This window comes from Corvus brachyrhynchos, unplaced genomic scaffold, assembly GCF_000691975.1.
Source record: "Corvus brachyrhynchos isolate BGI_N302 unplaced genomic scaffold, ASM69197v1 scaffold11, whole genome shotgun sequence".
NCBI classification, from domain to species: domain Eukaryota; kingdom Metazoa; phylum Chordata; class Aves; order Passeriformes; family Corvidae; genus Corvus; species Corvus brachyrhynchos.
In genome coordinates this window covers 319,562-344,777 of record NW_008236965.1, presented here as the reverse complement: position 1 = coordinate 344,777, position 25,216 = coordinate 319,562, and the positions used below count along the sequence as shown (strand labels likewise).

The window sequence follows — 25,216 nt, the reverse complement described above, 5'->3', positions numbered from 1 at the left end:
TATATATAAATCACTCTTTTTCATCTTTTTGTTCATGTAGAAAAACCTAGTATGAATAAATATAAAATCCCTTTCTAGCATCAGAGGCTCTACTGCAGTAAAACTGAAAGTTGGTGTTGATTTTATTTATCTGTTTTATTCATAATCAGTAGGTTCAGTTCATCAGGGCTCCAATTTTCAGTGGTTCTTAATGGCTTTCCTGGTGAAAATTTGAACAGACTAGTGGTGTCATATATTTTAGAACCAAACTGAAGTATTTTGATTTACATAATAGATGTGGTTTATTTCAGTTGTATTTATCCTGTTGTGCCACAGTGCTTCATGGGAGCAGTAGTTTTCCCCATTCAAATATTTGCTAAACTGGTCTGGATCTTTTCTAAATGACATTTTCCATCATATAATCTGATCTGACAGAGCAGATTAATTCATTAAAATCTTAGAACTGCTAGTGTTTCAAGTGTGTGCTGAAGAGAAAGACCACCAGAGAATGACAGTGTTTAATTATTTTCTGTTTGTAAGTTGGAGTCTCAGTTTCCTTAGCATGAACCCAGGTGTAGGTGACACTGTGCATGCTACTTTCAAAGGCTCTAATTTATTCTTTTTTTTAATCTCCCATATGCAGCCTATCTCTACAGCATTTTTCAGAATACCTCCCTGCACAAATAATTTCCTGTAGCCTACTCAGTCCATGGTAGACTTGCTTATGAAGAAAGAGAAAAGAGAGGAAAAGAGTAGTCAGGCTGACCAATGGAAAATAAACCCACAACTTATTATTTAATATATATGCGTGACTCCAAAGCTGAGAATTGGATGTATGCACTCAAATTACCTAATGATGGTACAAACACTGCAGTCCCTCTTTCCAAAGCAGTTAAAGAGCAGCTATTATGAGGCATTCCAGTAAAAAAACATTTTCCAATGCCCTTCCTTAAATTCTGTGTCCAAAGATATCAACTGGATGAACAGTTAGGAGCTGAAAGAGCCACAAGAAGTTGATTTTGTATTTAACCTGAATTGATGTCTGTTCCTTAAGACTGTTGATATTTACATTTAAGTGTGATCTGACATATGAAGTTGTTTGTGAAGTTTGAGAAAATAAGTATGTTATTTATCATTTTCTAGAATCCAGAACATCATCTGCTATTCTTTGTACAGTGTTGTGCAGTGCACCTGAGAGGGAGACTGGGAGAAGGTACTGGTTGTGATGATTTATGAGCAGAGTTTTTTGACATGGACAAGCACCCACAAGAGACCGAAGAAAACCCACTATATTCTGTTCAGAAAGAAGAGGAAAACAGGATCTATAAAAAAAACCTCAACAGCAAAACTTTTGAACGCTTTCATCTGCTGAAACAACACTCTTCAGGTTAAAAAAGAAAAAAAAAAAAAGGAAAAGTCAATCATATCTACAGTTTTCACAAGCAAAAGAAAATAAAGTGGCTATTGTGAGTTATTCAAGTAGTTCCTCAGCAACAGCTGAGTGTTCTGACCAAGACAGCCATTGAAGTCCCTCTTTGAACCTGCTGCTGCTTTAGCTCTGGATTCTGTTTAGGATGGAGAAATACGTAATGAGAGCTGTAATGGCTTGAAACTGTCTTTTCTTACAAGTAAAGAAACTATTCTAGCTTTGTAGTTTCTTGAGGCCCAGAGCCACCTACAGAACGCCAGGAGCTTATAGGTCTTAATTGCATTTTTTATCAGTATTCTTTACCAGAGAGACATACATTGAAACTTTTTCTTTTTTTTTTTTTTGCAATATAAACTCTCTGAAATGTGAAGGCCTTAAACAGGAAACCTCTCTGCTTTTCTAGGTGTTTTCCAAAGTATGACTCAGAGCAGGACTTCACAAAGCTAAAGACACGAGGGTTTTATGGAGATCAGCGACTGCTGAGGGGCAGTGGCAGCCCCAGCTGTGTGACTTGGGGAGTCTTTCCAGGCACAGGAAGAGACCATATGATCCCTTATGGGAGCCCTTATGGACTCCTTTGTGCAATGGGAACTTTGAGCTGTCAGTTAAGGCTTGTTTTTTTACCATGTAATATCACTAAAATGCAAAAACCACAACAGCATAATCAAAGGCAGTGTGGTTTAAAGAGAATCCAGAAACAAAACACTGAACAATATTGAGCTGTGCATGATATGAACAGATTTAAAGCTCCCAAGACACAAGTCTGTAAGAGCTAACAAACATGGGAAGTTTGACATTTAGAGCCCCCTCTTTCTCTTTTTTTTTTTCTTTCAATTGGAGATATTTTGTTATCTAGGATATTTTCTTGTGACTTATATCTAAAAACAGCTAAGTTGTTTAAAAACAAATTATCTTATGATCTCACAGAGAGGGAACAGTAAAAAAGTGTTTATAAATGCATTTTCTAAAAAAAAAAGTAGAAAATATGAGCTTCTAGAGTAAAAGTTAAATCAAGCCTCTAAAATAATTGCAGTGGCTTTCCTTTTCTTTAGCAATACTTGCTTTATGCTTGTGATAGTTTTCTCCCACTCCAGCCTCTACTTCTGAAGAGGAAGGAGCGAAAAATACTTGCTGAACAGCTAATTTATCAGCCTGACATTACTATTTATCAAGAGGAGATACCTGCTGTTAGGAAAATCAAGATTATTGGTTGAGGGGTTTTGTTACCTCTTGTGAAATGAGGGCAAGTTTGACAATCTATGTACCTCAGAGATGTTCTGGGCATTTTGAACCCCAAGTCCCATACATCACTTCTTTTTCTGCAGTCTGCTCTGGTGGTTGCTTTCTTCAGTGACTCTCTCTCTCTCTCTCTGACAGTCCTGCTGTGAAAGAGCCCCTTCAAAGCGGAAAGGTTTTGGGTTTCTTTTCCTTCACAAGCTATGCATCAGCCCACTAAAAATTGTTAATATTCATAAGTGATGCCATGATGATTTTTTTGCCTTTTCTTTTATACCCCTTTTATACCTTTTTACAACTTCTGTATTCTTGGTGGTTTTTGGCTTACATTCTTGGACTTGTTTGTCAAGCTGGGAGACTAAACATTTTAGAAGCTTTGTAGCTAGGGATCAAAATGCCCTAGATACCAAGGTCCTCTCCAAACACATTCTGTAAACTAAGATAGAACCATCCAGGGGAAGGTTCCTTGGGGAGGGGGGCTCATTTGAGCCTCTCATTGGGGAATCTTTGATAGATATGTTAATTAGTAAGACCTATAATGTTATACCAGATCTTTTGCACTGTGAATTGAGGTGCATTTGACCTGGCGGTGTGCGCCTAAGGAAGCTTAAAATAAATACCGAGGTAAAATCCCTTTTTCCCTTCTAACCATGTTTGACTCCTGATTTTAAGACCAGGAAAAGGCATCAATAGGTTAGTCTTAGACTTTACCATGTATGTTTCAGTTCAGCACCTTATAAAGTATTGCAGACTCCAATATCTTAGGAGTGATTGCAGGAACCTGTTAGCAGGAACACACATACACCTCCTTTAGGTGTCCTGCTGCTGAACTGTGATTCGGCAGATGTAAGCCCTGGAAGGCAAAGGGCTTTTCATATGGTAATGGGTAACCCTGAACAGGTGAATGAGTTTAGCTCTATGGTGAATGAGGACTATCTGCTTAGTAAAAAGAACAAAGAAAAATCTAATGAACAAGAATTAGGCTTTTGTTTTTTTCTTTTCAATTAAGAAAAAATAATCAGAAATTGAAGGAAGGGATTTGTTTAACCTCTCCCCTAAATAGTGATATTTACAAATTCAGTAAAAGTTCAAAAAGTACTATCTCTCTCTGGTCTTGACAACCTTCTCCTGATGTTTTTTTATTGTGGAGGAATGGTACTCTGTACTCTAAGTCTACACAGTTGTGGCCTGAAGGACATATTCAAATTGTGCTTTAGATTCCAATGCAATCAAAATTCCACTCTGCAGCACAGCAAAATATGGCCAGGCCTGTAAATGAAGACCTATAGCTGCGTAATCACATTCAGCACTTTGTATGATGCTTGCATGATAACACTTAGTGGAATGATTATACCCAACCCTCTCAAACTTACATCTTACAAACTTACATTCAGTGATATGTAAATATCACTGAATTCACAATAGAGGGAATTTACACATTGTGTCTCCACAATTGTATGGATGCGAGACCTGATGGCTTGCCAAGAACCTGAAAAAATTACTACTCAGCGATGAGATTAGAATTTTGCAGTTCCCAGGTTGCAGTTATATTTCAGAAAATAATTATTTGTTTGGGGTTTTTTTGTTTTGTTGGGGGTTTTTTTTGTTTCTTTGGTTTTTTGCTTTTTTTTTTTTTTGTCCTCACCTACTATATGAAACATGCAGCAAGACATTTACAATATAGTAAGGGAGTAAAAGATCTTGGTATCTTGGCAAGAATATGTATGTAAACTGGAGGGCAGATAGCAGTAGGTAGTGCTTTGTGTATGCAAGGAAGGAATCCAGAGGAATCTCTCCAGTTCATCCTGCTCTAAGAGAATCCTTACGGATCAAGGGTAGATGATCATATGATCAAGTCACATGGCTGAAAACCATATGGTACCTCATTTTTATTTGGTTTTTAGTTTTTTTTTTTCTTAAATACATTTGCATAAAGGATTTCAAGAACTGTTGAATTGTTTTAGGACACAAGACTTCTCTGAAAATGAGAGCAGCTTCTACTCACCTGCCCACTGGCCTTGTCAGATAACATTGGCAAAACAAGTGAGTCATTGACTTGTTTCTGTCAATGCTGATCTGTCACACCTAGGAAGTTACCAGCTTTCACAGCCCTCCACTTGGAAGACTGATATTTTGACAGTATTTTTTCTCAAATGCGAATGGAAAGAATAGTATTTAATTCCTGTGTGCAAGATTTTGATTGCATCTGTCTTGACCTTTTATAATTTCATTTTGAGACATTAACATTACAAATAAATGGCATGATTGTAAGCGTGTAGGTATTGCCTAGGTATTTCCTGTACATAAGTAGTATAAATGGCTTATACTGCACAATAAAAGAAAGTCCCACCTTTCAGTGCATTTAACATTTTCAGTCTTTTGGCCCTCAGTATTACTAAATGTTGAGCATGGTTCTCAAATACTTCCATAACATGTCTTTGAGAGATCTTCTAAAAAAAAGGTTGCAGAGCATGTCTGATTATTAAAATTGCTGCCAAAAAAAATGGTTGCCCTTCACTGAAGAATCTGTCAAATCAAAGGTTAGGAAGGTGCTCTGGTGCTGTACAGTAACTTGTACGAGTCATGGTGAAAGTGGAATTTCGACTGACCATACAAGATGGCATTTCACCAACCACAAAACATTCACGATTTTCTAATTACAGCTAGCACGTTCTTAGCAGGCTTATGTTTTTAATTAGAACTTATACACTAGGAATTTACTTTGCTTTTTTTTTAAATAATGTTTTGAAGTTAGACAGTGCCCTCTGCTGGGCCAAGGCTCCCATAGCAGTAGTGTGCAAAACGCCCCAAATGTTGACAATTCGTGAAAATGGACACAAAATCTGAGTTGTTCTGCTCAAGGGATTTGATGGTTTCAAGGAAGCACACCTTGTTGTGGTCCCGTCTTGCATTCTGCTCTACTTGGAAGCTTACTGTTCAACAAAAACTGGTCTCAGTTTGGATGGCAAAGAGCTTTTTGACTAATTAATTTTGAACTCAGTTGGCTTGAGCTGACAGTGTGACTTTATCACAATGAGCAGCAGGAACATGTAGTGCTATACATTCCAATTTTTGCAAACTTAAGCTCAATACTGTAAGAGCATATTCATCTTCAGAAATAAGGAGATGAAGAAAAATGCAGTTGAATTTACTTGTTACATGTTCTCTTACATATCTTTATTGCATTATTTCAGAGTTAAAAAATTTATAATTATACTGACAAATCAAGTGTTATTTTTCTCTTCATCCTTTCTTTAGGAAGTTTTGATTTTCTTGGGGTTTTTTTTGAGGGGATGCCAATAAAAATAGCAAGACTATAAGTTTAATTTAATAATTCTATTCTGATGCCTTTGGACTTTTCCAGGGTCCATCCAAAAAATACAAAACAAAACAAAAGACCACAACAAACAAACCCAAACCAAAACAAAGCAGTTTGCCCAGGAATTAACTTGAATTTACATCTTGCAGCAAAGGGCCAGAAATAGATTAATTTCCCCAGTAATTTAATTGCAAACATTTAGTAAATTTAAAACATGAAATTAAAATCCTTTAAAAATAGTCTGTAAACTGTAGTAATCCAGCAGTTACAGAAAAATTTAAACTGATGGCATAGAAATCATTATATATCCATTCATGAAACTTCTATGACTTTCAGATCTCTTCTCTACTTTTTTGCGGTACAGAAAACACATGGAGACAAACAGTTGCCTAAGGTTAACCATGAGGGATTTCTATTAATTGATTGCTGGGTTGTTTATACCTTAGCTTAAAGATGAAACAAAGCAGCTCTAATATTTATTATATGTTGTATGTTTTCTACAAATCTGAGGCTTTTAAAAGCAGATTGTCCATGCACTTCAGAGGTGCACTTCTAGGGAAAAATGTGGCCCCTCCTACAGCACACACTCACTCGCTGTCATGACAGCAGCTCTGGAGTAGAGATCAACCTGTGCTCCCAAAATACTCTGTCCATTCATAACACTGCACTTCAGTCAGCCTTTATTTACATGTGCCTGCAGCTGGGAGCCTCTTCACCAAGGGAGCACTGTGCCCTCTGCAAGGAGCTGTGAGCTCTGGAGTACCAGACCCCCGTATTAATGGTCACAGTTGGTCATTAACTGATCACTGAATCTTCCTTGATGGCCAGCTAATGAACTTCCCACTGGCTTATTGTGAGGTTTGGTCAAGACAGACAGTGCAGGTAATTTATAGCTGAAGCCCCAGCATGCTAATGGCCTTCACTGAGTAACTGCAATCAACACAGCACTACTAAGTGGCGTTACATTCTTCCTAATTTATTTCTCAGTTGCAACTATTTCATGTTGAATGGAAACTTCAGATTCTATGCTTAAAGATATGTTTGCATGCTTTATTGAGGGGGAAAACTTCTTTAAGAATGTAATAAGGAAAACAGCCTTAAGATTACAAACTCTTTTTTTTTTTTTTTACAGTTTTTGCCCTTAACAGAAGATGTTTATTTTTAAAGAACAAATTTATGCTCATAATATTCATCTGTAAAAGGCTCAGAAGCCCACTCAGAGCAAAAATCATCTCTCATGGGGTACCTGTTAGCTGCAGGAACCTGGAGAGCTTTGAAGGTTCAGCACCTGTGGTGTCTAATCTCTGTGAATCATGGATAAGTTAGCCAGAAGGTACAGTTTCTCTAGCTGTGATCTTGCCAGCTCTTAAAAGCTATAAAGTTTTGACAGGGCCTTGGCTTGGTAGGAAAGCTCTGGAAAAAGCCCAAAAAGTGGCAGTGATGCATTAGGTAGAACTCTTCCCTCTAAGTCTGGTAGATAATGCCACAGGTCCAATTATCACAGGAGCCTGTTTTGGCTTTACATGAGCTTTACATGAGGTACCTTCTCCCATTTCAAGAGTGAACAGATTCCACTGTGGCCAAGACATTCATAATCCTTTAAGGTTTTATATTTTCACAAGTTCAAGTATCATAATTATGATGCAAAACCAAAAAAAAAGCAAACCCCAAAACAAAAACCAACCAAACCCTCCCCCCTCCACTTGGTATATATCTGCAATGCAACTGCTCTAAGAAACCAGGTTTGCATGTCCTGGGCAAGGAACCAAGAAATTTATCACATTCCATTACAGGTTTTCATGAACTTGACCCACATTAAGTGGTGTCCCGATGCTCCTCTCAATCCCTGAAAATGGCTTCAAGATTGCAAAAATCTTTCCCCCAGTGATTCTAAATGGCACTTTTTGAGCTGTGAAGAGATTGAGAAATTGAGTTGCTGGGGAGCTGTCCTGACTATCACTCCCTGGGGTGTGAAAACAGGAGCTATGCTTGTCTTTAGAAAGAGACTTTTTGCCCTCTCATTGAAGATATTCATTTTACATTTGGCAACTTTGCTGTAGAATATGTGAGATTATTAAAATTTCTCATTATTCAGAGATTCCATTTCATACTTTTTGATTATGAATGAGGCCCTTCTCTCCATCCTACTTTCAAGTACTGGGATACTCCTGTCTCCTTAGCAGGCATTGCTTGCAAAAATCTGGCAGCAACCAAACCTTCCTGAAATGACTAAAAGGAAATGAGATCCTAAAGCTCCAAAAAAGATTGTGAAAGTAGCAGAGAAGGTACTTGGCTTGATGCTGCACATTTTGAACACAAACATTTGATTCCACACCTTTCATGGCATGAATTTGAGGCTTCAAGCCAGACAGGGGAGTCAGATACCTTTACAGAAGACGATAAATCATTTTAGATAAATAAGGCATTTATTTAATAATTATTCATCTTCTTGTTACACAGAATTCTGCATTTGTTTCCATGCTAAAAATAAATAAGATGTTGGAATATCATATGTTTGAGACGGACCAGGTCCTGCCCCAAAACAGTGTATTTCTGAGGAAATTCATTGAACCCAGATGGATTTATGGCATCTTGGTAGAGATGAAGTAGTGCTAACAATGTTTTTTTCTTATTTTTTGTCCAGGAATTTTGGTCAGTCAGCTTTTAAGTCCAAAAATCAAAAGATTGAAAGTGTAAATAAAATATGAGTTTAGTCTCAGCAGTAAAATAAACTCCATGAATATACTCTCTTCAGGAGTGAAAAGACCTTAAATCCCAACCTTCCTTAAGTCACTGTGTAATTATCCACTATAGGAATGCACATGGCAGTTTAGAAGAGTTGGTGCATGTTGAAACAAATCTCTTTACAGCAGTGAGTGGGAGATCTTTAGCTCTGTGCCTGTCCTGTTGCTTTATCCAGTCTTACCAACACACAAAATGTATGCAAGGTGCCATTTTGATCCCTGTACGTGCTCAAGATGAAAGCCCAAAGCCAAGAGGTACAAACACAATGTAAGATTCAGAAATGAAAATAATCAAAGGAATATTAGGTTTTTAAATCCTCATTATAATGATTAAATAAGTAATGCAGTACCTACATATGAAATTTCTGCTCCTTGCTGCATGTTCTGCTAATGGCTCTTCCCATTCTTATGGCTTACAATGTTCAGAATTAGTTCTCATGTGCTTTTTTTCAAGTGTCAGTGTTTAAAACTTCCCTGCTAAAGTAGTTTAGCAAAGAGCACACGTTTCTGCCAGATATCCCTTGGGAATGGAACTCTACAGGAATACCAGTCTCTTTGCAGAAACCATTGCAAGGCCAAACTAACACAGGTGTAATTGCATGTCTATTTTACCTAACTTTTATCTTTTTCAGAGAAAATATGGAAATATTTTGTAAAATTATCTCCTTTTGAAATAGTCTCTGATTTCCTTACCAAACAGAAAACTTATTGAAAAAAAAAAATCCTGTTTTTACCTATAATTTTATTTCATTTTTATTGGATTTATTTTCAGAAAATGTATTGAACCTAGTGTTAAGACAAGCAGATACTCTTGGAAACTTTCAAGAGCAGCTGGAAATCAAGGAGCTCTATGAATATTTTGGTTTTTAAAAAGCAACTGATTTTAAATTTGAAATAAACATATTTTCTTACATTCTTTGCAACAGGTGGTTCTGCTAATCTAACCTGCCGAGCTTTTTTTGGATATAGTGGAGACGTCAGTCCTTTAATCTACTGGATGAAAGGGGAGAAGTTTATTGAAGATTTGGATGACAGTCGAGTCTGGGAAAGTGACATTAGGTAAAAGAAAAGGCTTTTTTTTTTTTTCTCCATTTTTTTTATATTTAATGTAATAATTTTTATCACAGACTAACTGAGGAGCACTTTGGGTCTGATCTCTGTTTTTGCAACATCCATGCTTTACCTTTTTGACTCCACCAGTAGAGAACAGAAAAATGCCCTTCTCAGCCAAATCTGATGTTAGAGACTTGCAAAAGCAGAATAGCTGCCCAGAAAGAGCTGTAGTGTTGACCAGCTGGAATTTATGTAGTAACCTTTTCAAAATGTGGTGATCTACAAAAACAACCATTAATAGACTTAGTAAGACAAAATAAAGAAAAAATAAACATCTTGAGAAAAACAGCTCAAAAAAGTATTTTCAAACATGAAGCCTTAAATAAATGCTGAAGTCTGACTTCCCTTTTAGAATGTTTTGATTTCTTCATGAAAAAAATCTGAGTTTCCTAGGATGTTATCTGGCCTGTGAGAGCCAAGCATCCTGTTATGTGGGCTGCTTCTATCTGCTGAAATACTTGTTTTGGAGAGGATCTGGCAATTCACGCCGTGTACTTCTGCTCCTAAAAGTGCTGCCTCATTTGGAAATTAAGGACAAAAGTGGTTTCTTATTGAGAATTACATGCTTGAGATAGCATACTAAATCCTATCCAATATGAAGTATCTGCTTGGATCTGAAGAGATTCCTTTTTCATTTATAACTCTGTATGTGTGTATATCACTGTTTCTATGTATCATAGAAATTCAGACTCAGAAATTCAAACTCAGAAATTCAGGCAAATTAAGTGTGCATGCCATGGTTTACCCTCAGCCAGCAACTAAGTTCCACACAGCCACTCACTCACTCTCAGGTGGGGAGAAGTACCAGAATAAAAGTGAAACTTGTGGGTTGAGGTAAGAACAGTTTAATAATTGAGACAAAATAAGAGATTGTAATACTAATTATAATAGTAAACATATTATTAATAATAATTGTAATGAAAATGAGAGATAGAGGAATAAAACCCAAGAAAAAGAAGTTATGCGCAATACAATTACAAAATCAAGAAGACCACAGAGATTTTCAAGGTCATCATCCCCAGATACAGGCAAAAAGGAAGTGTATTGCACCCCAGTGTACTTTAAGTTTATTGTATAAAAGTCAAGATCAATACACTAAATGGCACATGACAATAAGATCAGCTACATTTTGTGCTGAAACCTTTCCTAAGTCCTTCAGCAAGTGGCTTGGCTATCTGATGGCCCTGGTACAACTTTCTTGTTTTGTGGAGGGAGGAGCAGAAAAGCTCGTTTCCACTTCTTTTGTCAGGTGTGACAAGAGGGAACAGCCTGGAATAATTTGTCATTTGCTTTCCTGAGTTCCTGAAACCACTGATGGTCTTGCTAAGAGGGAAAGAAAGTAATGGGAAGACAGGTGGCACCTTTTATTTATAATCTGTATAAGCAAGCGGCACCTGGTGTACCAGTTCTTCCTACTGTTTGATAAAACATGATCAAATTTTATAAGGCATTCTAGAAATTATCTCTCAGACCATGGCATGAATATATTATTTCTGAGTAGAGTGTTGTAGACCCTCAGAAAAAGCACAAATATTGTGTTTGGCCCAGACTTGTGGTGTGACTCTAAACGCCCAGAATAACTGTTTTCGATATTCTCTCCTCTACCATTCCAAGACTTCATGGATCAGGGTCACCATCAAAGTGTGCAATGATACATTATCCATGTGCATATCATTCTGCTTAAAGAAGACAATGAACTGCAGCTCTCATTAACATTTACAAAGCCAAACCTCCTCATTAGAAGTGAGGAAGAAAAGGGCATGTTATAATTAAATTAAGATTTCATCAAACCATAGCCAAATTTGAAGCCAGAGAGTCGTGAGTTGTAAGTAGCATTATTATGTCATGATTATCTAAAGCTTCACTGTGGTACAAGCAGAACAGCAGTGATGGTTGGTTTTTTTCCTCAGGGTTCTCAAGGAACATCTCGGGGAACAGGAGGTTTCCATCTCATTGATTCTTGACTCAGTCGAAGAGGCAGACCTGGGGAATTATTCCTGCTACGTCGAGAATGGCAATGGACGCCGGCATGCCAGTATTCTTCTACATAAAAGGGGTAAATATGCAGCTTTTCTCCATGAAAGGGTGAAATGTAGGGGTGGTCAGTTTGTAGAGATTCCCTCAGATGCAAGCATGAATTTTGGCTTCCAAATTACTAGTCAATGATTATTTTTCCCCAGGAATTTGTACGACTTGCAAAATAAAAGAGAAAGGATGTCGCTAATTATTGCTGCCACTGGAAAAAATACAGTAACGCCTTTTAATTATATCTCTATAAAAGATGCATTTAATAATTCATTAACTTTAAAATTAGTAAAGGCTCAATAGAGAAAAAAATAGTAGGAAACCACAGGTGATACAACTGTAATAATTTTCTGTAAGAAATAAAATCAAATTTTAGGAAAACAAAAAATATCCCATTCCACTTCTATCACCTAAACCCCATGCCAGGGGGGCTCCTGCATAGCCTGACTGTGGATATTTTCCTTCTAACACTTTTGTTTAACATCAACATTTCTGAAGTGAAACACCATGACAGAAACTTCTGAGAACCTTCCTGTTTCCCCTCACCACTCACATCCCATGATTCCAGCCTGCCTAATGGCCACAGCCATCTCCTGCAGAGATGATTACAGGGAGATGGAGAACTGCCTGCAAATCAAAGCTCCCAGACCCTCTTTGCCCACTTTACCTTCCAGGGGGTCCTCCACATACCTGGGATTGACACTCCCCACCCTCATGCAGCTTCCCGTTGGCTTGAGGGCAAAGAATAAGCAGCAGCAGAGTCTGCACTTTGCTGTCATTACTGTGTTTTTTTTAGACTGTTTGTAAAGGTGAGCAAACCAGGATCTTACTGGGGTGCTGAAGTACTTGTGGCATCCCAATTTATATCAAAGCAGTGATATCTTCCCTAAATTTAGTTTTGTAGCATGCAAAGTCTGTCTAAGCTTAGAAGGAAAACATAAATCAAGATATTGTGATAAATTCATTTAAACATATTGTTGGGTACCTCCAATTATTTTAATAGAACTTAATTTGTAGCCATTTTTTTGAGCTCTTGTCATTGCTTCTTAAAAGATGCAGATGTGAATTACCAGATGTTCTGCTTAGACTAGCATTTGTCCTATTTTCTTGAATTTACTGAGATGAGAAATTAACATTAAGTAATTGAACCTCAACTATATATCAGCTAGTAGTTATATACTCTAGTTCAGAGACATTTGAACTCAGAGCAAGAGCTTAACCCAAAAAGCCACTGAAATCCAACAGTTTGTTCTTAATAATCAAATTTCTTGATGGAACACCGAAAAGAAAGAATTTTAAAACTTAAATTACTTTAAAACAAATATTTAACTAACTGGCATCTATTAAGTCACATGCTGATGATGAGTCCTTATTTTATCTTCCACACAAGCAGTACCTCCAAGAATGAAAACACATAAGTCTTCTCTGTTCTGTGACCACCAGATTTCTAACTAATCTAACTTTGTGCATGCATGAATTTTGCAAGAATCTACTTTCCTTGCTTCCTTTCTTAAAGAACTCAGTAAGTGAAACATACCACAGTATGTGGCCTCATGATGACATGCTTAAGAGGGAGTAATCTCAATATTTAATTGCCCTTATAAATAGTAAAAGGACAAAAAGAGCAGAAAAGCTCCCAAAAATATTTTTTTCCTCTTTAAGTAAGGCTGAATCTGAAATAGATCTAGAAGCAAAATCTGTTGTGCCCTCGAAAGACAAAAGGTACCAGATACAAGCCTTCTACACATTTTGCATGTTGACAACTGTTTCAGTGAAATGATAAATTAAGCATGACAGATAAAAATTTGAGCTAGTTTCTCAGGTCTCCTAGGAAGAGGAGTTTTGCACTGCTTGTTTAGTCTCTTGTATATCACCATGACAACCTTTCGGTTTAGGTTTCCTTGTTTAGTCCACATTTTGTCTCTGCTAGAAATGAGTTAGCTGTTTATTAATTTCTGATTATTTGGCTGACTTAGAACAATTGAGACCTAAAAATTAGGTAAATTTGCTTCCCGAACACCAAGACATTTTCAGACGTATTAGTTTTGGCTGGTTTTTTAGTTAGTGATCTTTTTTCCCAGCAGTATAAGAATACAAAAATGCTGAATCTGGAATGTTCACTGCATACCTGAAAAAGAAATTATAATCCTTCTTAAACTTCCTATGTGGAACATTATCACCAGGATCAGAAGGGACAGAAGAGCAGAAATCTCTGCTGCTGAACAAATAGAGTTCCTGGAAAAAGAGGTATTTAGGGCTAAACGCTGCAGTGGGGATTCAGGTACAAAGTTTGAGCCTTTCAAACACCATTGCAACTGCTGCTTCGCCCAGCTCAGTAGAGTCTCTGTACATTTAAAAGTCCAGGGGGAGATTTCAGACATACCTATAATTACACAGGCCCTGAAAGGGCAAGAAGTCAACAGTCTAAATCATCAGAAAAAGCCTGGATGCATCGTCCTTAATATTTCCACTGGCCAGCCCAACAAGGACACACACTCACCTCACAGAAACCCCAAGCAGGGTCCATCTGAGGGTGGTCCCTGCCCAAACCAGAGCCTGGCACATTCAGCCAGGGATAAGGGGGCTTCTGCTCTTCCCCTGACATGACATTGGAATGGAAAGCCAGAGCCTCTCCTTTCCTGAAATGAACTTCCAGGAGGGGAGCAGAACACAGTGCCCCTGGACTCCAACAACACTTGTGCAGGAAAAGTGAACCTAATTTCAGCAACCAGCACTGGGAAAAGCTGAGGCTCCTGGTACCTCCCTCTAGTGCAAACACCAGTGCTCAGTATCTCAGGGAGCCCAGCCCTTATTTTCTCCTGAGCTTCTTTATTTTTTGACACCAGTGGAGAAAACCTATGATCTATGTTTTTCTGCTTCCAGCTAACCATTTCTGGAATCCTAAATTTCCACAGATGCTGTGCACAGGGAGCATTTAACTCGAAGCTAAAGGCAGTAGAGTATCTTAAGCACGACATTGCCAATGCTGTTTCCTTTTGTCATTCATTCCAACAAAATTTATCCAAAAAGATTGGAAAAAGAGAGTAATCAGAACCCAGAAGATTTAACTTTCATCCCTTTCCTCCACCTTCTGACCATATCCCTATCACCTTTACAATAATCAACTTATTTTCTCTTTTGTATGGGAAAAAAACCTACTTGTTATAATCTAAGGTTGATTTTGTTACTTACTGGTGATAGGTGCCATCAATCATCTATAGCAGTTACAGGTTAATCTTCAGCCAGGTAGAAGAACCTTCTAGAAATTAATTCTGAGAGTGGTACTGACAGCAGCTAAGCAGAAATTTATTAATGACAGAGCAGAGATTGCAGATTATATAAGAGGTGGATCACAGACTATAATTCTATTTTTTTCATAATTTTTTCAATTAAAGACAAGATTATAGTCTATCAATGTAGGAGAAAAAAATGCAATGCATAGGGAAAAAGTATGCTCTTCTGCAATGTTATGTATTGACAAGTATGACTTCCATGCAGGATCAAAGTCTTCATAATCTCATTTAATAATAGATTGTGTTGTAAATACAGGTTATTATCTAATTATGTGATTATTTTTTTGAAAGGCTTCTCTGCATGTCTGCAAGTAGAACTCCACAGCAAAAATAATCTCAAATTCTATCCTGGCATTATTCTTTAAGTGGTATTGATATTATTTTAAAACATTAATAATATACTGGTATTTTTCCTGGGACAGACACCAGAACTAAGGTAATATGCTTTCATGCATTTTTTCAAACTATTTACTTCCCTTTTTTCCATTGTCATCTACACAGTATTATCCTCTAATTTCCTACTCTGGGGCTCTTTTATGGTTTTGGTTTGTTTTCCTCTGTCATCGGTGTTCTCAGTGAGCATATATGAATCTTGTTGACTATAACTTAATGAGGGATAGTCAAAACAAGTTTGGAGTTTTTCTTCTGTCAGGAAAAAAAATATGTATTTTCACTGAAGTAAATTGGTTAGAGAAAGAGTCTGTTTGAAATGCCCATGAAAATATATGTTTGAAAAATATTCAAGATAATATTTCCTAGATGGAATGCATCTTGAGGAAAATTACCATATTTTAAACTCATCATTTCTTAATGCATAAACATCATATTAATATTTCCTGTACAAACTAATAGCAAATTCTGAATAGAATTATCTTCATATGCTTATTAAACCAAATTATCTTCATATGGTTATTGATGGTCATAGAATTGCAGACAAGCACCTTAAATTGCAATGACATTGACATAATAGTGTGAATCTGGTTTGTTACTTACAGACTTGAATGTGTTATATGCATTTTCAGTCAGTTGGACACAATTTCACACAGTGAAACACAATTTCACACACTGGTAGTGATGAGTGACAATTAAGACTTAAAAGAGAAAAGAAACTAGTTCTTTTCTAACCTCTGCAAAGAAACTCCAGGTGTTATATCTCCCTTTACCAAAAACCTTCACAATGCTTCTGAAATTTCTGAAAGGAAACTCATCCTGTGAAATATGAGAGCAGTAAGTTATATTTCAGCTTCTGGTAATTGGACCTAAGTACTTGTTCATTGCAGTGAACCTCTGAGTTTCAATGGAAGCAAAACTGTTGAAGAACTCCGACCCACTTGGTCAGTTCAGATATTACACGAGTCTATCTTCCACTGTATAAAGCATTCGGTTTTTATTCTGTGCTGCAGAGAAAGCTTTTCTAAGATCCTCATCAAGTTGTAGAGTTGGAATTGGAATTGAAATTGGATTGGATTTGATGGAATTTTTTTTTTTTTTCACCTATGGCCATTGAAGAGGTCTTCAAGTTGTCACTGTGCTCGGCAGTGCAAAGGTTCATTCTCCCAAGAGGTTCATGACACAGGGCCAAAAGTCAAATATCAGCTCCCTTCTTGTCCCAAACCCAACTAACAGTGACTGTCCTTTAACACTTAACCTCATCTAAAATCAGTCAAGGAATAGAATTCTAAAGACCTCTGCCTGAATGAAACTCTTCATAAGACCATTCTTTTAATCAGTAAGGTTTTACTCGTCCTTTAGAAAATTGGACTAAGATACCTCCAGTGAAAATTTTTTTTAAGATTACTCAGCATGTTCCTAAATCTAGCTTTCCTCTGACAAATCTTAGTTTTGACAATGTGTCAAACTAGTTGGTTTCTTTAATGGATTGCTTTTTAAAACAACTTTTGCACCACTTTTATCACAGTTCTTCTTTTTATGTAATGTCTAAGTGCAAGTCTAAACTGCATTGGCAAGGACAAAAATATTTCAAAATAAAATGCCACAAATTGTTCCTATAATCCTTGCATAGCTAAATTATTCATTAACGCTATCCTCAGAAAAAAAAAATGTAAACAGTATGTTTTATGATCTTACATCCTTGGAACTCGGTACTCAATTTTTTTCCCCCACATTTTTAGTACCTCCCATTGCCTCTTACATTCATTTCTTTCAGAAGATCTAAATGGAGTAATAGTGTGGGCTTGTCTGATTTCTGATTAACAAATAGAAGCTCTCCTACTCAGGAAGGCTTCAGGTCATGCCCAATTCATTAATTTGGGGAAGATAACCAAAGATTACTGCAGTTCCACACCATGACACTTTTTTCCTTCAATATTTATCATAAACTGCCTTTAAAATGCATTGTTATGTATTTAAATGTAGCAAGCTTCAGTAACATTGCAGCATCTATATTTTTCCAACTTTATCCTCTTTTGAGCTAACATACTGTTGGAGATAGTCAGTGTAATTACTCTTCTACTGGAACAGGTATCCTGTACTTCTCAGCAGAAATAAAAATCTCATTGATAAGAATATACTTCTATTATAATAATTTACTATCTCTCTTCTAATAACACTGGAAATCCAACAGCACCAAGGCTCAAATATGTTTCCTGCCATACTAATGAATAGATTAACAGGATCGCTGTCTTGCATTTGCACACGTACATGCTTATGTATATATAATCCCCAACCTGACTAATTCTTTTTCATAAGGGAATCAGGAATATATATTATTTATTGATACAAAAAATAAACAAAGACAGCCAGGTCTCAACAGTTCTAATAAATAAAATGAAACTGCTGCACTGAAAACCATATTGAAAACCCTAACTAAACTTAGCCACCTTCCGTCAACTCTGCAGACATCCATGGGCACACGTGGCCCACACTGGCAGAAAGCCTATACTTTGTGCTAAGAAATTATTTCATAATCAAGCTAATAAGTAGCCCAAATCCGCTTCTACTGCTATCAGAAGTACTATTCTCCTACAGTATCAATCAGTAATTATTCACAGCAGTGTCCATATAGGATATCCATGTAGGATATTCACACATATCCATCTAGCACAACCAGATTTTGTTCAGCAATTGAAACAAACAAAAATCCTAAAAATAAAGAAAAAGAAACCCTAAAAAGAGAATAGATTTTATACATATGTGCATTGGATATGCATATGCTGTATACAGCCATGGTTCCATATGCTACACTTCCAGAAGATAATTTGTTTTACAGCCATGCCATAACAAATACTCTACTAAGCAGGTAAAAAAAAAAAAAAAAGAAAGAAAAAAAGAAAAGAAAATAGAAAACAACCCATACTTTTTCATTTTAAAACTGTGAATACGGGTTTCTTTGTTGCTAACTTAAATTCTGCCTACTCTTTATGAAATGAGACTCAGACAAGTGTTCCTGTGTTAGCAAGCTTCCTTCTTCCTCTAGAAGAAACACACCCATTCATAACCAAACCTGCATGTTGTTAACACATCAGTCCCTGCTCTCCTTCAAAATTATATTCATTATCTTTATGGTTCCTTTAATAATTGAAGTCTGTGAAAGTATACCTAAATAAACTGAGAACAGCCTCTAACCAAACCCTATCTCTTTGTGAGTTAAATCATCCAAGACAGGCAGAGAATGGAAATCAGTTTAGGCCACAAAGTTGCAAAGATTTATTTATGTGCTAACCTGAAGCTCTGTGAATCGTCCTGTTGACTTCAGAGGGATTACTTATACTCCATGAAGTTGAGCATTCTGCGTAAGTGATTGCAAAATTAGACTGTAACTGGATTTTGAAAAAGGCTCAGAAACTGAATACACAGCTATAAATCACATCTGCTCAAAGAGTTATAAATCATGAAAAAAGAGTGTTTGAAATATAATTATTTTTCTTAGTAGCTCAGCTGTATGAGGGCTAAATAATGAATAAAATTAATATTAAATTTTTCCAGATCATTAAATGTAAAGCCCCTGAAGCATGTCATATGAGTTAAAAGATAAGAATCTTTGACAGAACACTTTTATTTACTTTCTTCTTACAACTTCAGCTCTGATAAGTGAATTACCTGTATGACACAGTGAAAGGAAGTTTATCAAATATTAGAGCCAGGTGAAGATTAAAGATATATCCTACAAATGTGCCCAGTAATTAGGAAGGAAAAGGTATAAAATCAGTGTATTTATTACCAGCCATATTGTCCTAGATATTTGGAGAGGACACATGCCTTCTTTTAATTAGCTGTCTCTTTCACTGAGCTGCTTGGCCAAAGCCTCCTGATAAGGAAAAAAATTGTAGCCATTGGTCAAAATGCTTGTAACAAATCTTATTTTAAATTGAAGCTATTTATTCAGAAACCAATCTAGTACTGCTGCAGAAATCAATGTGTTTTCCTTGGAGTAGAACTGCTCCTGTACTAGTGGAAGACTCTTGTTAATTGCCTGTAACTAAATGATTGCTGTGCTTCTGGATGTAACTCTCTGGCACTTGCTCGTTTGTTGTGTTTAACAGAATGCCTGTCCCCCTAAGGGTTAGCCAAGTAATTTTCCTCAAGTATTTTTTACATTCAGTCTCAGCTCCTTAAGGAGGGCCAGGTCTGTAATTTGAGCAACACAACACAGGGGCTAAATAGATTTTAAAAGGTTTGCACTTCTCATGTCTTGCTTCTGATGCGGAATTGTGCTGAAATTGAATCTTTTTAGTATGTAGCCACTAAAGGAAACGAATTTTTGCAGGAAAAACAGATCACACTTCAAAGGGAGGGTAATGCCTGCTGCAGCAACTGTGCTCAAATCTCACTGTAAAAGGCAGAATAAAGCAGCAGAAAAAAATATTATTATGAAGGTAACCATGGGCTGTAACCTTGCTGCTACTCTTTAGCTTGGCTTTAACAGTCACTACATCATTGTTCAAACTGTTGGCACACACATCACCAGCACCCTTGGCACTCACAGAGCACCTTTCAGGAGTAACCTCTCCTAGGGAAGAGCCAGAGCACCTTCCTCAGTTCACATTGGGAAAACCAAGGCACAGAAATGGGAAATGGCTTCAGTCACCTAAGGGGCCAACAGTGGAGGCCTTCTGCTTCTTGCACCTTCAGTTCAGCTCAACACAGAGGAACACCTCCTAAAATCCCTGAGGCAGCTAAGAGCCAGCCAGTGACCCCTTAGGGCACAGTTTAGCATCCTGCAGAAACACAAACTCAAGGCCTGGAAACAATCAACCTTCTGCGACACTGTGCCCAGGCCAATCCCTCCTGCCTTCCACGGTGCTGCATGGATGTGGCTGCCCCACTTCCAGCACTTTGGGGCTAGCTCACGCACCTCATGGGCTGGGTGTAAGGATGCAGCGATCTGCTGGGCTAATCACTGCCCCTCTCTGCCTCTGAACCCTGACAAATAGCACCCAAGACACAGAGTGAACTTGTGCTGATAGATGCTGTCCAGCACAGAGGAAAATACAAGCTGGCTCTGTTAGATCAATAGACCATGAAACTTCCTTTGCAAACAAACATGTTTAAGAAAGAACCACCTTATCTCTGTACGATCCCAATGGGCTCAGCAGCAGCACATGAAAAGGTAATTGCTAGTATGTTTCAGGCTGACTAGAGAATTTTGTTGTTTGCTTCGATTGCCTAATTAAGGATAGTTTCGTGTGCTTTCAGATAGGTTTTACTGAAGCAAACATAAAGGCATAATCTTACTTTATGGGGAAACATGTAACTAAGGGGGACTCTGATGGCAAAAGTGATGCAGTGCATTAGTCTGATTTCATGCATAAACAGAAAACAGATGAATATCTGCAGTTATTTCTTTCCATTTAATATAAAAATCCTTAGTTTAGAAAAAACTTCTGTTTTCCAGTTGTAAAGTTTTTCTTTGCCTTTAGTGAGTCATAACAGCAGGCACATAAATGGAGTATTTTGCGCCTAGCAACCCAAAATATTAAAGTCTTTCTTCTAGTTACCATTGAACAGCTGCATCACCTGTATTACAAAGTGATAAGCAGGGTATAGTAAGCCAGTGCAGAGTAATTTCCATTTCCATTTATATTCTAAAATACTGCATTACTTGTCTATGCAAACCATATTTTGTTGAGTGTTTTTAATAACATTTCCCTCTCTGGACCAGAAGAGTATAGGGAGTTTGAAATAATCATGTCAGTGTTAAAAATATCTAACACAAAGGAGTTTCCATCACAGTTTTGGAAAGAATGACATGGAATATAAATGCCTTTTTATTTTATTTTATTACATTTTTAGTGTCTTCTAGAGAGCAATGAAATCTTCTTACAGTTGCCTTGTAATAATAAAAAAAAAAGGTGTGTGATTCTCAGTAGAAGCTGTCAAACAAATGCGATTGTCAATTTTTCCTCTAACCTTTTATTTCTCTAATTGAATTGCATTGTGCTGGATTATCAAATCTGCACAACCACACACATACACAAAAAAGGTTACTCCAGGTTCATGGTACTTCACTCAGACAAGCTGCCCACTGGAAGAGGACACTGTGAAAATAACACTTGCTCCAGCACAGATTTTTTTATGAAGCAAACTCTGTATCTTAGATTTCCAAGATCTGGGGTTTTTTCATTCCTCAAAACTGAGTGATTTGGAAAAGCATGGAAGGCCTTCAGATTTGCCATGTAGTGATTTAAAATTACAAAATTGTTAGCAAGTTTCTTCCTCCTCCCACCCTCCTTTTTTGACACCGCCAGTTTTCAGTCAATAGGCAAATGAAAAGGAACAGAGCTCTGTGAGCTTCCTTGAGAGTGCAACGTTTCCAACTGAGGGAGGTAAAAGTCCATGGTGGCATATTACCTTTGGCCCAACAAGTGGCTCTGGTGGTGGTGCTGGGCGCTTGTGGCAGCCACAACTGACCAGGCCCCATGCTCAGGAGCAGAGCTCCATGGTGATGATCTCAATCCACCCTGTGAGCAGACAGCAGCAAAGACACCAGGGGGTTGGCCTGAATGTCACAACAGACAAGTCAGGACAATTTGCTGTGTCTACACATTGGCTAAGCCCACTGGGGGAAAGTGAGAATAAAGATGAACTGCAGACCTCCGGGTAACAGTGTTAAAAATATTAACACATAACTGAGATGTGAGGTTGTAGGGTTCCTTGGATAATGTGTCTTCACATCTCTCAAGTGTTTTGTGGGGTTTTTTAATTATTATTAATATTGGGGGGTTTTTTATTTGGGAAAAAGAATCAAATCCTTAATCTTGTCCAGTTTGTTCACATTCTATTTGTATAAGGAGAAAGGGAAGAGCTGGTTTTGCATTATAGTCCTCAAAAAGGAAACATTCACCTTTGCTTTCATTGTAAGTCGAATGGCAACATTTATCTAGGTAAAGCAAACTGTGATCTATCTGCATACTTCTCCCCAGTGATATTTATTTTTAAAATGAGCAATTCAAATGGTGTATCAAAGGAAAAAAACTTACTGAAGAATAAAGAAAAATCAATTACATATTCATTCAAGGGTCTTATAATGAAATAAATACATAAATGTGGGGTTCATCATTCATTATTTTATTTTAATGTTTAACAAAAGTGCAAGGTCTGTTGCTGATCTTTCTGTGGTTTGAAATGTGGTTGTTACTGCATTTTGTAATTCTTTGCAGAGCTGATGTACACAGTTGAGCTTGCTGGTGGGCTTGGTGCTATTCTGCTGCTGCTTGTTTGTTTAGTGACTATCTACAAGTGTTACAAGATAGAGATTATGCTCTTCTACAGAAATCATTTTGGAGCTGAAGAACTAGATGGAGGTAAGGCAGCTTCTCAGCACATTTCCTACTTTCTAAGAATATCTGTCTTTTATTTCTCTCCACCAAGGCCCAAATTTAATTTCAGTTCAAGATGTGTTAACAACTCCAATTTTAGGTGCTGACTTGAATATACATTCCTCATACAGCACACAAGCACAATCACTGCTGAGCTGATGTATGTGCTGCTCTCTGGAGCTCCAGAAGACATCCGTGTCTTTTAGATTTTTATTCCTGACACTGAATGTAAATTGCCAACATCGATGCATTAAAGATTTTCACTACCTGTCAGTACTGAAAACCAATTTTATTTCTCCGTGAGCAAGGGGGTGTCCTCCCTAATTGTATTCAACAAATAGGTAGAGGTTGAAGTGAATTTCAATTTACTGCTTGTTTAAACTGATCAGTTTCAATAAATTGTTCCGAGTGTTTGGGAATGTACCCTGCAGTTCATTTGCTTAATCATGAAGTGGGCTGCTAAATGGTCATTAAAGTTGTTCTGTGATTCAAGGATATCCAGCCTAAACAAAAGTGATCCACAATATATGCACCAGCTCTGTCAAACATATACATGCATTTTCATCTTTCTCTTTCTAAGCACTTAAGGAAGAGGTCTTCTTTGCCTCTAGCCTTACTAATCAAAATTGCTGTTGAACAGCAAACTGGGTTGAGCTGCAGGCTCTGATTAATTAGATTTGGTTTCTTGGGTCAGAGCTCCTGATGTTTTGTGCTGCCACTATGTCTTTGGTGACAGAACCTTTTTTCCTGCAGAAATACTAATTAAAGTTTTTTTACAGGTCAAGGTAACAGCCTGTAGGCAGAAGCCATTGTGATATATTAAAATAAATGTGTACTGATAAGCAAGTGATGGCTAAATCTGTCACTGATAAGGAAAAGAGCAGTTGCAGAATTACAGGTCCTTATATAAGACTTCCATAATAAAATCACTAGGGAATGACCCATTTTTGCCTCCCATCTAAAAATGCACAAGGATTCAAAATAGAAAATTCACAGAACAACAAGCCCAAGAACATCAGAACATTTTGTAACCTTCTATGGGATTTACAAAAAGATGCATTAATGTAGCCGCTCAGTGAGGAAAAAAGTCAGGTTACTCTATTTACTTTACCAAGGAGGAAACTGAGGCCCAGAGGGACTGTGAGTCATGGAGGATTTTGACAGACACCTTCTTTCTTTTTTTTCAGAAGCTGAGATCCTCTCTTATCCACCAAGCAACCGCCAGTTTAAATGGGCACGTTTACTTCCATAAATTGTGTGAATTTAATAACAGTCATATTAGAATATGCAGAAATAGACACTTTAAATAATAACTGTTTAGATAGATGTAACAATTTTTTCTCTATTAGTATCAGTAATTCTTGCTTTTATAGCTGTCATTTATCATTTTCTCAAATCACTCCAATTCATTTGCAGATTTACTCCGCCAGGTGTTACACTCCTGCCTCTCTCTCTTGTCCCATCCCAAACATTGGTCACCTGGGAACAACAATACTTGAGTCATGCATTTTAAACATCAAAAAAAGGGACCTCTAAAGTGTACTGTTTTGTGATTCAAAAGGAGGAAAACCAATATCCATTCAGTTTATCCTTCTGAGCAAAGGTCATTGTTAAAGAAGGTCAAGAATGGATTCTCAGAAGATCAGTGCAAACACTGATAGATTGGGTGCTTAACCACAGCAATATAAAAAGAAAAATGCTACTTACAAATTCCTAATGAAAACAGGTAGCTTCTACTATGTTCAATATGCTGGCAACATGGATAAAACCCATTGTGCTAATGAAGTGACTTCAGCTGCACATTTCACTTTGTCTCTTTCACTTACACATGCAAAAGAAGAAAGATGGAGAGAAAATGTTCCACAAAAGCCCAAGCTATGGCTTGTGCAGAAATAAATTGCAGACCTACACTGAGATCCCTTCCTTTGTCTTAGTTTGTTATTGACAGACACAAAATGCTGAACTCTAAAATCCTATTCTAATCGCATCTCCTGCAGTGCAGCAGCAGAGCGCCCACGTTCTATTCATAATTTACACAATGTTCTGTCATACTTCAGGACAGCATGGAGATAAGCAAACATCAAAATATCATAGTCTTTTTTTTTATGTGCACTGTATTGTACCCAGAGAGAATTTGAAACACTTTAAAGGTGAGGTGCAATTAAAATATTCTGTTGAAAATCTCTTTTAAAATTCAATGCTTCATTTCTTCCCTGATCAGAGAACAAGCCCTTCAGGATGTCAAATCTCATCACTATTCCTTTTTCTTTTCCAAGCCTTAGACACGTCAGTTTTTCTCA

The 25,216-nt window shown here is 37.2% G+C and overlaps 1 protein-coding gene across 1 annotated transcript in view; it reads left to right on the top strand.

Moving 5' to 3' along the window:
• The window catches only part of IL1RAPL1 (interleukin 1 receptor accessory protein like 1), a 694,687-nt gene that overhangs the window by 656,620 nt on the left and 12,851 nt on the right, over positions 1 to 25,216 (top strand). Inside the window, exons 7-9 of the mRNA XM_017728403.1 lie at positions 9,634 to 9,766; positions 11,731 to 11,876; positions 22,758 to 22,901. Coding sequence (XP_017583892.1) covers positions 9,634 to 9,766; positions 11,731 to 11,876; positions 22,758 to 22,901 — 423 coding nt within the window. The remainder of the gene's footprint in view (positions 1 to 9,633; positions 9,767 to 11,730; positions 11,877 to 22,757; positions 22,902 to 25,216) is intronic.